The following is a 12,248-nucleotide window of genomic DNA, read 5'->3' on the forward strand; positions in this document are numbered from 1 at the left end:
GTGGCAAACCCACTAAGAACTGAACGTAATTGAACGCCGTCTCGCCGGGTGTGGCCCCGGACCCTGCGCGTAGCTGGAGTGTTAGAAGGACGCTTGCGGGGGGGGGGGGGGGGGGAGGGGGGGTGCGCTCCCCATGTGGCTTCCCGGGTCCGTCCCGGAAGGGCACGGCTTGGAGTAGTTACCCTGCAAGTAGAGTGGCTCCCCGCCACCGCTTGACCCCAGGTCGGCACCGCGGGTCTGTCCCGGGTCCCTGGTCTGGTCAAGGGTGAGGCGCTTGAGTCCCCGGTAACACAAGGCAAAACACGCAAAGACTAGGGGAGTCACCCCGCGAGGGGGCACCGGGAATAAGGAACAAGAACTTAAGCAAATTAAAGAGCTTGAATTGTCTAAGTGTTGAACGGTTACATAAGCTGATGAAAAAATAATTGTTCAAATGGCGCCGAGCGCCACACTTGCAGGAAAGAACAAACAAAAGGAGATACACCGGAGAGCAGCAAGGGCGGCTGGGGGCTGCGGCAACTAGTTGCCGGCGTCTTCGGCCGGGGGCTCCGTGGATGGCTCGGGGTCCGGCTTCCGCTGCATCCGCTCGACCACCTCGTCGATGAACCCGCACACCGCTTGGGTGTGCGTGGGCTCGTCCTCGCTGTCCGACCAAGCGTCCAGCAGGGACTCGAAGGGAAACTCCGGGTCTCGGAGGTGTATCCTCGGGAGGATTGTCCCGGCAACCTCCCGGACGCAGTTGGCGACTTCGTTGGCGCCGTACTAGGCGATCCAGACGTCGAGAGCCCCAAGCTTCCCCACCAGGTCGGAGAAGAAGGGGATCAGGGTCGAGACGTCTGTGCCATCCACCGCCGCGGGCTGCAGCTCAAACCGGGGCAGCAATTCGTGCAGCGCCTGGGCGATCTTTAGCAGCTTCTCGGTTTCTAATTGCCTCTGCCCTATCAGCGTGCCGTGGTGGAGCCGGGCATCGTGCGCGGCCTTCTTGGCCTTGCTGAGGCTGCCTTCCAGCGCCGCGAGCTCCGCGGTCTTGACCGCGATGTCGTTCCCGGCCTTGGCGAGCTCGTCTCAAACAGCGGCCAGTTCGGTCTCAAGCCTGGCCGCTCTGTCCTTGGTGGAGCCAAGCTGGATCTCGTGCCAGGCCGCTGCTCCCACCACCTCGTCGGTGGCCTTGACCTGCACCTCCAGCTTGACGCGAAGGCCCTGAATCTCGCCGCGGTAGTTGGCAATCAGGTCGCTCTTCTCGTCCAGCCAGGCCTGGGCTGCCGTGAGCACCCCGGCGTGCTCCTTCTTGGTCGCCTCTAGGGTTGCCGCCATCGAGTCCAGCTCCCCCCTGAAGCTTCGCGCGCTGGACCTCCAGCTGTCGGTGGAGTTCGGCCTCCGGCACCACCGGTTCCTCGGCGTCCTCCAAGGCTTGCCGGGCAAGACGCGCCTCCTCCCTGGCAAGGCGCGTCTCCTCGCGCAGCTGGGAGAGCTCCTGCCGTTCCCTCTCCATGGCTTCCCGCACCTCACCAAGTTGGTTCTTGGCAACGGCGTGGTGCTCCCTCACCTCATTGAAAGAGGTGACGAAGGCTTGCTGCTGGTCCCTAACGCTGTCCAGGAACCGGTGCCCCCGCTCGAAGATGCTTGGATCCCAGGTGATAGGGTTCCAAGCTAGCCCGGTGAGGGTGCCAAGGTCGATGTTGGGGAGGGCAGCCGAGGACGACGAAGCCCCCGCTACCGTTGAATCCCCACTCGACGAACGTGGCGACATTGAAAAACGATCTTGCATGCGCATGCATCCATGCATGCATACGCACGTTCAAAAGCAAACAAATTCAACTTAATTCCAAGTGGCAGGGAATCGCCACCAAGAATGCATGCGAGGGACAAGGATCGAAGAAATCGGAGAACGCGCAACGTGAGAGCCGGGAACTTATTCCGTTTTTACAAGCATGGAGCGGCCTTTAATTTACGTACGTCGCGCCCACGCACGCAGCTAGCAGCTGGATGTATGCACGTGCACGCATCCTCGATCTCAAGTCTCCACACAACATGGCCGATGCTACCTTCGCGCGCCGACGAGAGATTCCAGTTTGAGTTCTCGACCAACAAGCGCGCGGCAACGTACTCTGGCATTGTGAGAAAGAAACAGAAGAAAACAGAGGATTGATCATGATATATTGGTTCTATATATCAATCAATATGCTTTGGCAGGCAAGTGTGTTGCGTTCTTTTCCTGGGAAATTTTTTCGCACGCTTTAATATTATTCTCTGACTTGTCGATACTATTATTCTACAGATCATCCACGCATGCACCTACGCGCGTCCACGTCCCTTTGATCCTTTCTGCCTGCTTTGGCATTGGAATAAACCAGAATTTACTAAAAAAAATGAAAGAAATTCATTGGCAGGAAAGTATATGTGCATGCATCATACCTTTGCGTGCACATATATATACGACAAGAGAGGGCTCTCTAGCTATAGCTAAACTGCGACGAACCAGAACCTAATTAAGATCGACAGATCGATTGATATCTAGATGGAGAACAAGAACAGCCTGTCACAGCCTCCTCCAGGTGACGATCGGTCCATCTTAATTAAAGTGCCGATCAATCTTCATGTCGAACACTAGTGGTTCTACAGTGAATTGTAACTGATCCCAGCTTTAATTTTTCTTTCCCACTTGAATTGCTATATATATATATAGGCTACCCGAGGGTGGACTCGGATCAAGCTGCAGGTGGCAAGAAGAAATGCTGCTGCTGCGGATCACGCCGCCGCAGGCCGACCAAACGCGGGGAGACGAGTTTCATCGAAGGATGGTATGCCTATCCTGCCATATATAATCCGCTCTTGAAATCGCATTTGGAAATCTAATTAATTGGCGTACTCAACGTGGTGTCCTTCTTTTAATTGTGTTCTTCTTTCAGCATTGCTGCGCTCTGTTGCTGCTGGCTCTGCGAGCTGTGTTGCGATTAAAGGGGCCGGGGGCGCCTGAGCGCTGTTACAGATAAATTATTCAGTTCAAGCACAAGTATATGCATGGAGGCTAGCTAGCTTAGCTGCAGCTTGACGTGAGATCATGACGGAGATCTTAATTCTGTCTTGAATGTTACATCTTTTTTTCTTTCTTTTTGGCTGGAAGTCTTTAGACGATGTTAAACCGACGTGGACCAAGACGGAGATCTTAATATCTGTCTTAAATTAATGTCTGTATTACATTGCGATTCAGTGTTTTTCAGCATGCACTTGTATTTTCAATCTTCTTCTTCATTGAAATAAGTATATTACAAGAGAAATTTCTATACTAGCTCTAGAAGTTGATCTACATGCAGCTAGCCTAGACGGCTCATCTATAAACTCTATAAAGTTGAAGTCCACTAAGTGCAGTTAATTTAGCAAGCTGCACATGCAGTTTATCCACGTCAGCATTCATCTCTCAAACAGCCACGTCACTCTTTTTTCTACGGCACGTTTTTGCTCACACGCTCCCGTTCTCGCTACGTTTTTTCTTTCCGCTCGCACGCTCCCGTTCTCGCTACCCAGCCCACCGGTTCCTGGTCCAGTCTCTCAGCCAAGTCGCAGCCCACCGTCACCGAAACTGCTGCGCAGGAAAAAATCCCGATCCCCATACAAGGCGACCTGCTGCTTCGTTTGCCCCGTACGCATTGGCCGCTAGCCCAGGCATGCGACGCTCTGCCTACTGCCCCCCCCCCCCCCCCCCCGCCCCCCCCCCACTCCCAATGCAGCGACGCTTGACGCTTCCTTTCGCCATCAATGAGGCGCACGATAGAATACGAAGATCTACCGCAGATTTCGGTCAGTTTAAATTCTGTACATCCGTCCTTTAAATTTCCTACCGATGGTCTCCCTTCCATCATCCCCAAGCCTCAACACCATCAGAAGCCATTGATGCCACGCTCCTCCTGGATTTTGGGTGTTCATTTTCTTAAGCGGCCTTTTCTTAATCCATGATGCTACGAATCAAGTCAATCAACTGCTGGTGTATGCTAGGTATCCGTCCATCATCTGTCTGATTTGCTGTTTATTTTCGTAATTGATGATCTGAAATACGAATCAAGGTGTCCTTTAATTTTAGGGATTGCTTCATGTCGACTTGCAGCAGATATCACATATGGATAGTGCTTAGAGGCCAGCTTAATTTATGTTATATTTTCTCCATTACAATATCTGAATCTTCGTTTACTGCATGTTGTTCTCGGTTCTTCTTAGCCCATATTCGATCCCCTTTCTTCTGAAGGCTGCCGCTCTTCCCTGACAGAGTTGGATGTGCTCACTAGGTAAGGCCGCAGACGGTGTCAACAGCAGTTTCGTCTCTTTGTTTTTTTATCAACTAATGTCATCTATCTATAGAGTATTTGCATGGTACATTTTTCATTTGAATGTGCTTCACTTTGGCAATTAGGAGAAACGACAGTCATTTTTCATTTGAATCTACCCAAGTGTTCGTCTATTGTGTACAATTTTCTTACTAAAGATAGACGGGCAGCTAATCTCCGAAATGTGCGAGCCATCTGAAGAATGAAGAGATTTCAAAAGTCTACTCCTTTTTTATCTTAATATATTTTTATCTCGATGTTGCTTCATTTAGAATATATTTGTTGTTATTCAGATGGTTCATAGTTGCAATTTGGTTTTTCCATAGGTTCTGTATGTATGCACCAAGTACATTATCAGCTTCAGATAATAAGTAGGTTGGGTGGAAGGACCAGCCAGAGCAGAGGCATGTTGGTCTGTTCATCGTCCTTCATACAAGCTGAGGCATTTTCCCTCTGTACAGATGATGCTGGTATAGTTAGTGCTTGATACTCAGGTATCGTTAGGTATTTTCATGTTTATGTAGGTCTGACTATGTAAACACCACAACTTTACTATCTAAATCCTTTATTATTTTGTTCGTTTGTAAGTAACAGTTGTGCATTCCTCTTCCATTGATCTCTATATAGTTAAGGGAGCATGATAAAAATGTTATCTTCACTTATTTGGTTTCCTTCAAGCCACCCAATTCTAACAAAAGATTTGAGGGCCATTATTCTGATGATACATTTTAATACTCATTTGAAAATCCTGCTAAAATAGACAAATATATTAAAGCAGTCTAGAACTTTCAAATACTCCATATGAAATATTCCTTGCAACACAAGTTTTTCTATTTCTAATTGTATTGCTATGAATTTCCGCAGCAACGCGTGGGGTATTATCTAGTTTGATATGATCATTGCAACCTGTAAAAGTTTCTTGCCAACAACCTAGAGTAGTACATTGGATCTCGCATAACATTCATAAATACTGATGCTGTGATTGGGAGAAAACTGAGAAGATAAACAAACTAAGCCGACTAATTCTTCTTCATTTCATTCTCCAACGTTGAATACTTTGTTCACAAACCGTGCATCTTTTTCTTTGAACACTGAAGCTGGCAGCAGATATTGGGCCAAATCGAAGCCCAACTAACCGAAGTTCGTTCCGCGCCGCTCATGGGCCGCTTGATCCATAACCCAGCCTATTGACCCAACTGCGCGGTCCAATGATTCTTAAAAAAAGACAAAAAAACTGCGCTGTCCACCTACCCAATCGTCCAATTCTCAAAACAAAAAAAAAAACTACCTAATCGTCCGATCCCAAATCCAACGCAGGGAGATAGATTCACTGACGTGCAGCGAGCCGCAATGGGCTGACCGAGCTATCACCGACCTGGACGACCGTTCGATCCTCATCCAACGTGTGAAAATAGTTCCTCTGACGTGAAGGAGCGGCGTCGAGCACCCTGTCTGAAAAAAAGAAAAAGAAAACAGAAATTGAAGAGTCGCCGAAAAAATAGACGGGGGAAGTTTTCCGCCGCGGAGAGCCGAGCGACGAGCGTGATGGGGTTCATCGGCGACCAGGTGGAGTCGATCCGCTCGATGCAGGTCCGCCATGTGCTCTCGCAGATCATCAGCCTCGGTGACGCCCGCTCTCCCATCTCTTCGTCATCTGCCCCAATTTTATTTCTTTCAATTACTTTTCGGATGTATTTTGCGCTCAAATCGGTTAGATCCAGGGTTGAGTTCACCGCGAGGAACAGTTAGTTTATCGAAGTGCAAGGGTGGTGGTTCATTTTAGTGGTTTTGGGGTTTTCGCTTGCCAGATTGAGGCAGGGAGGATCTGAATTTTTTTTTCCTTGCCGAGTGTTGAGTGCGAATTCTAACCCTAGTGCTATTGCTACTCCTTGCTGCCAAGGATTAGATTATGAAGTCATTTTAATACCATAATTATCAAGCCTACCTAGCAATGGTACCACACTACTGTAAATACACACAACATTACATTTAAAAGTACCCTGGCTTCCAAAAAGAAAAGAAAAACTACAAATTTCGGCGTAGTCTCATCCGCTTTTGGGGACATCTATGACAGACATTTAATAGTACGGAATTTATAAGGAAGATTGATGATTGTTGGTGATTGCATGCTTGCTTGATGTTGCCGTGATTGGTCTTATAGTCATGCTTGTGAATTTCGTATCTCACATTACATTATGATATATACTACTCCCTCCGTTCCATAAAGATTGGCATGAATTTGAACTAGAGTAGTTTAAATCCGTGCCAATCTTTATGGAACGGAGGGAGTATAATAAATGTCTGCAGTGGATGTCCCCCGAAACAAATGAGACTATGCCAGAATTTTTAGTTTCTCCCAAGACTTTGTGTTCTTGTTTTAAGAAAAAACTTTGTGTAATTAGAGTAGTGTGGTAGCATTTCTAGGTGGGATTGATACCTGTGATTTTACAGTCATAATATTTTGAAAAGAGGGAGTTCATTATGTTTGGGTGCTGCTCTTGTATATGTTGATTGCAACACTGATCTCATAGTAGTGTTGACAATGTCCGCCATGCCAGGTATGATTGTTACGTCGGCATTGATCATATGGAAAGGATTGATGGTCGCAACAGGGAGCGAGTCCCCAGTGGTGGTGGTTCTTTCTGGTAGCATGGAGCCTGGATTTAAAAGGGTTTGTTTCCTACTTACACAATATGAGAATCACCTTAATCACTGTATGCTTATCTGATTATTAAACACTTGAGGGCTATTTATGGTACCCTCTAATCCTCTTGAATAGACAGCGAATTTGACCTAAAATCCTTTAAACTGAAGGGATTGAGTCGGATTACAGGGTGTGCAAACATATCCTCAAGTGGGCATATTTGGTTAATCTGCAGTTAATATTTCACCAATCTGAATTTCTGAAGTTTCCATTCTCATTTTCATAATAATAAGAATATATTTGGCTTCCTTTGGTTTGTGCATGGTCTAGGAATATCTTGTTGCCTTTAAGATATTGGCATCATTCTTCTGAAATTTTCCTTTTGATGTTACTGTTATGATATTGGTGCATAGTGCATACATACTTAGTTTTTAATCCAGTTTCTTGTTTTGGATCCTGTAAGCTATAATGTTCCATCATCATTTGCACTGGTGTCCCTGTATGATTAATGATATTGTTTTACAGGGTGATATCCTGTTTTTGCGCATGAGCAAAGAACCTATCCGCACTGGAGAAATAGTTGTTTTTAATATTGATGTAAGTCCTACTGAATCATTGTGCTTAGCCATAAATTAGTAGCTGGATCATGAATTCCTGAGTTTGTCCTATATTTCGTTGTGTTGGGTGCTTCTACTTGATTCTCAAGACACTTAATTTACATTGGAAATTTATTTATGTAGGGCCGTGAAATTCCAATTGTTCACCGTGTGATAAAGGTAATAAATTTTGAATTCATCACATGCCATTGATCGCAGTATTTATATTAGATGTGCAAGTGGTTTTCCTTTCTTGGTTTGAGTTTAGTTTTTTTTTCTCTGTATAGGTTCACGAGCGCCAGGAAAGTGCAGAAGTTGATATCCTGACGAAAGGTAACTGCCATTTTCTGTTTGAGCACCATAACTTTTCCTTTGGCTTTGTTTGGATGTAGACATTGGGATGATTGGCATTGAATTGGTTTCAATGCCAATATCATGGGACATTGATATTGAGGTTGAATGTCAATATTTTTGCTTGGATGTTTAGATATTCGGAACCCACACTTGATATTGAGGTTAAATGCCAAATCCTGTTTGGATGGTCAAAGCGATGAATTGGAATTATACAATGATTATAATGTTAAGTACATTGACAAATGTTTATTTTTGTGCACTGTTCTCTACATATGCCAATCCAACATTGTTATCCTAGTTTATGCATGCAAGGAACTGTAGATCGGGGTGGGGCTTGCTGGTAGTCTTGCTATCACAGGAGTGAGGTCGGGGTGGAGGTTGCCTATGTGTGCTGCACAGAGGACGAGTGAGGTCAGGCTTCAGTTGATAAGGGTAGAGAGAAGGGCATCGGGGATGGAGGAGGAGCCCACCTGCGCCGGACAGAGGAGAAGGGCGCTGCCAGGTCGCGTGCATCAGCCACCGGGTCGCATCTTCCATCTGCAGTTGAGAAGAGAGGGGTTCGAGGGGAGAGCACCAGGACAGGAGAAGATGCCAGGAGGAAGGGCGGCGGGCCAGATTTGACTACCGGCGCCGGAGGAGGGTTACCTGAGTCTGTGCCGCTGCCGCCAGAGAGCCCACGATAGACTGTCAGGTCGGGAAGAGCAAAGCCCTCTGTGACTTATTCGGTGAGGAGGGGGGGGGGGGGGGTGGAAAGGAGAAACGAAAATTGCTTCGCCTGGGGCTCGAGTGCGGTCGGTCGATGGAACACCAATCCCGAATACTTGGCGATGTCGAGCTATTTTGCTCGACATTGGGCCCAAGCCAAATTTGCTTGTTGGACCAGTACTCAATATTGAGCCCGAATATCCTATTTGAATGTCTAGACCACCCAAAGACCTTGAATATTGGCATTAGGGACTTTCTCAATGCCAATGTCTAATACCAAGGCCTAATGTCTACATCCAAACAAGGTGTCAATGTTTTTAGCGCTGACTGACCAAGCAGTTTGTGCAGATACTGGCAGTCACAGTCAACAGCTAGCAATGTATAGTTTACAGCAGGTGTCACCGCATTGTTGTATCTTAACTGGTGAACTCCCTTTCAGGTGACAACAATTTTGGGGATGACCGACTTTTGTATGCACAAGGACAGCTTTGGCTTCATCAACATCACATTATGGGACGGGCTGTAGGGTGAGTATCCATCACACTGACAGCACCATCTACCCAAATACCTGGTGAAAAATAATTATGCTGTCGTTATGTTCTTGTTTCAGCTATCTTCCCTATGTCGGGTGGGTTACAATTGTCATGACTGAGAAGCCGATTATCAAGGTACATTTATTCTCTTTAAGTATATGATGGACCATAAGAAGCAACTTTTATGTAAGATGACGTTCTGGTTAGTTACAGTTTTGAAACTGAAAGGTACTATTGTACCTGAGTAGGATATTCCTTAAAATTTGATGTGTCGCTGATATCTGATATCTCTTGCTGCAGTACCTTCTGATTGGCGCACTGGGCCTGCTGGTCATAACATCGAAAGAGTAAAGATGTCAACCTTGCCACTCGGGTTGTTGTAGTGCAAATGTAGAAGACAGAAGATGTCCCGTCACACCATGCATCCAACCAAAGATATGTGTAATCTACTCAATCAGTTAATTGCATTAGACACTACAGTTAGCCTTTTCAGAAATGATTTTTGTAACACTGAAAGCCGAGAACTAACCTTATGTTGGTTGGATGCACCTATGGAAGAGTTAGCTAAAATTGTCGTTCAAGACAAACTAGAACTGTACTGAATTTCCGCACTGTGTCGCCTCATTAGCTGACCCTGAGATCTTATCCAGTACATGGGGACTTGCGGCCAGATAAATTAAAAACAAATTGAGGACCTGGATACAATTTGGACTCATGATTAGCTCAACTTGAATTTTTAGCGGAATTGGCCATCGATTCCAACTATATTCAGATCATAGCATGAGTAATTAAAAAAAAATACTGTGCCGATAGTGATTATGAGTACAACTTGGGTTCATAGCGAATTAATAGGGCGATTTGGTTTTATCGCAGAATTGATCATTGATTCCAAGTTTCCAACTGCAGATTCAGAACACAACAGGAGAGAAAAATAAAATAACAATGCTGATAGTGATGATGAGTGCAGTTTCGCTTTATAGCGGAATTTATCGTTTTTTCTTCTTTTTTTTTGAGTAGTGCTTTAAATTTTTGTGTCAAAATTATATGCTCTGTCTGTATCATTCTATCTTCTGCAAAAAAATTATGACTTGTAAAGAGGGGTTGAATCACAAGACCTCCGTGAACCAGACATGTTCTGGAGCTGCCCCGTCGAAGATACCCGAGCCCCCTGATATGTTTTCCAAAGCTCCGTTCATCGATCTCAAAGGAAGGTGCAATATTGCCATATTGGCACGCTATGGACGCTACTGTCGGCAAGCCTCTCGCAATCGTTGCAACCTTTTCGCCATCGAACGAAAATGACATTGCGAGCATGGTATGAGACGCCGTGCGTGTTTCTCTTTTGTGAAAAAGATAAGACGTGCTGAACACCAGGCAGACGCTGAAGAGCGTGTAGTAGAGGTAAAGTCTAGGAACCCGATGCCTCCGTCGTCCGTAGGTCCGTATTCTGTCCATTCGAGGCACGTGGTTCACCATTGTCGTTCCTACGTCACGCTGTGGCGGCATCCCAAAGTCCAAAACAAAACTGTGTCTTTTTTCCAATGGTATTATTTTTAGAAACACAGTACAAACGCAGACGTTCACACACGCGCATACACTACCCCTATGAGCACCTCCGAGAAACGGCAGTTCTTGAGAGATTGACGAAGTCATCGCAGGCGCTTCGTTGTTGACGGGTACATCACCTACCGCCGAAAGAATAGCGCCGGTTAAATACTGAAATAAATTCAGGTAGATGTGAGCACCCAATGTCAAGTTTAGGACTTGAACCTGGATGGGCTGGTTCCACCACAGAAAACCACACCACCTTTGTTAGACTTAGTTCACTTCAAATGCTATTTTGACCCCCTGTCGCCTTGTTAATAAATTGCGAAAGTATGAAATAACCTAAACAACAACTTTAGGGTTACGTGGAGGGAGTATTTACAATGAGCATTTGCTTATGTTGAAGGAACATGACTTGGTTAAAAAAACAGAGAGGATAACATAGTTTTCTTGTCCTGTTTTCTCGTCCTTTGCTCCTTCCTCCTGCTGTTTATGTTTATGGCTATATAAATAGCCCTGTTCTCCTTTCTTGAGAAATAAAAAGCAGCGCTGCATTTTCGTAAATAAAAAAAAACATACTCGTAGTTCTTGTGCACGGCAGCAAAAGAAGAAGGAAAAAAAATACTTGGTTGATGATGATCTGTCCAGACTGGCGTTAGCAACCAATTCTTCACAGCATGTCAATCAAGCACTACTGCAACGAGCTGTCTAAAAAAAGCACTACTGCAACGTTCCAGAAACCAAGTGTTGCAGCTAGATCTATCGAATGGGGGAGAACATTTTCGACGGTCCTACAGCAAATAGCTTTGATTAATTGATACTCCGATACATTAGTTCAAGTGATTAAAACCAGAAGAAACTACTACAGTACAGTATATGATTCGCTTACGAATGCATGCACCGATCTAGGTTTGCCGGCTTTTTCAGGCGGTAATTAAATTAATCTAAGTCGTAAAACCAGTAGTAGTATCATAATCAGATCGCCTGATGCCGTGATCACTTGCTAGCTTTAACTGTCGACGGTAATTGGCGCTCGTGCCGACAAATGGTCTCTCTTCTCTCATTGTCAAAGCAGGCCCGCTGATTTTTGTCCAGAGTGTTCCACGAACAGCAAAGACAGATTCGATCTGCTTGTCAATGGACCATCAAGCATCTCAAATTCCACAAAAAATAATCCTAAACGAATATCTTTTGCATACGGCGGTGCATACACGGCCCGTGGCTATATAAACCCATATTCTCTTTGCATAATTAACCAGATCACTAACGCCAGCGCGCGAGTACTCGAGGAAGCTAGGCCTTAAACTGAAAATCGGGTTGGTATACATACAGGCAAGAATGGAGGGCAACCGCAAGGAGCACCTGCAGCCACCACCGGGTAATATAATTAGCGTCTGATTTCTTAATTGCTACAGTACGTACTGTTTTGTTAAACTAATTTGCTAACCTGATTATATTTCGTCAGGCTACCCGACGGAGGATTCGGTGGCAGGAGCAGGAGGCGACGGCTCGCCTCGCGGGGGACGAACAAGGCAACGCGGCCGGAAGACTA

General features: G+C 45.8%; 1 protein-coding gene across 1 annotated transcript; it reads left to right on the top strand.

Moving 5' to 3' along the window:
* The first annotated feature begins 5,762 nt into the window (after positions 1-5,762).
* Positions 5,763-9,853, top strand: LOC100844570 (signal peptidase complex catalytic subunit SEC11A). Its single transcript, XM_003568518.3, has 8 exons — positions 5,763-5,943; positions 6,878-6,990; positions 7,489-7,560; positions 7,704-7,739; positions 7,847-7,892; positions 9,058-9,145; positions 9,229-9,286; positions 9,452-9,853. The coding sequence occupies exons 1-8, from the start codon at positions 5,865-5,867 to the stop codon at positions 9,500-9,502; spliced, it is 543 nt and encodes a 180-aa protein (XP_003568566.1). The 5' UTR covers positions 5,763-5,864; the 3' UTR covers positions 9,503-9,853.
* Positions 9,854-12,248: the final 2,395 nt, after the last annotated feature.

This window comes from Brachypodium distachyon, chromosome 2, assembly GCF_000005505.3.
Source record: "Brachypodium distachyon strain Bd21 chromosome 2, Brachypodium_distachyon_v3.0, whole genome shotgun sequence".
NCBI classification, from domain to species: Eukaryota; Viridiplantae; Streptophyta; class Magnoliopsida; order Poales; family Poaceae; genus Brachypodium; species Brachypodium distachyon.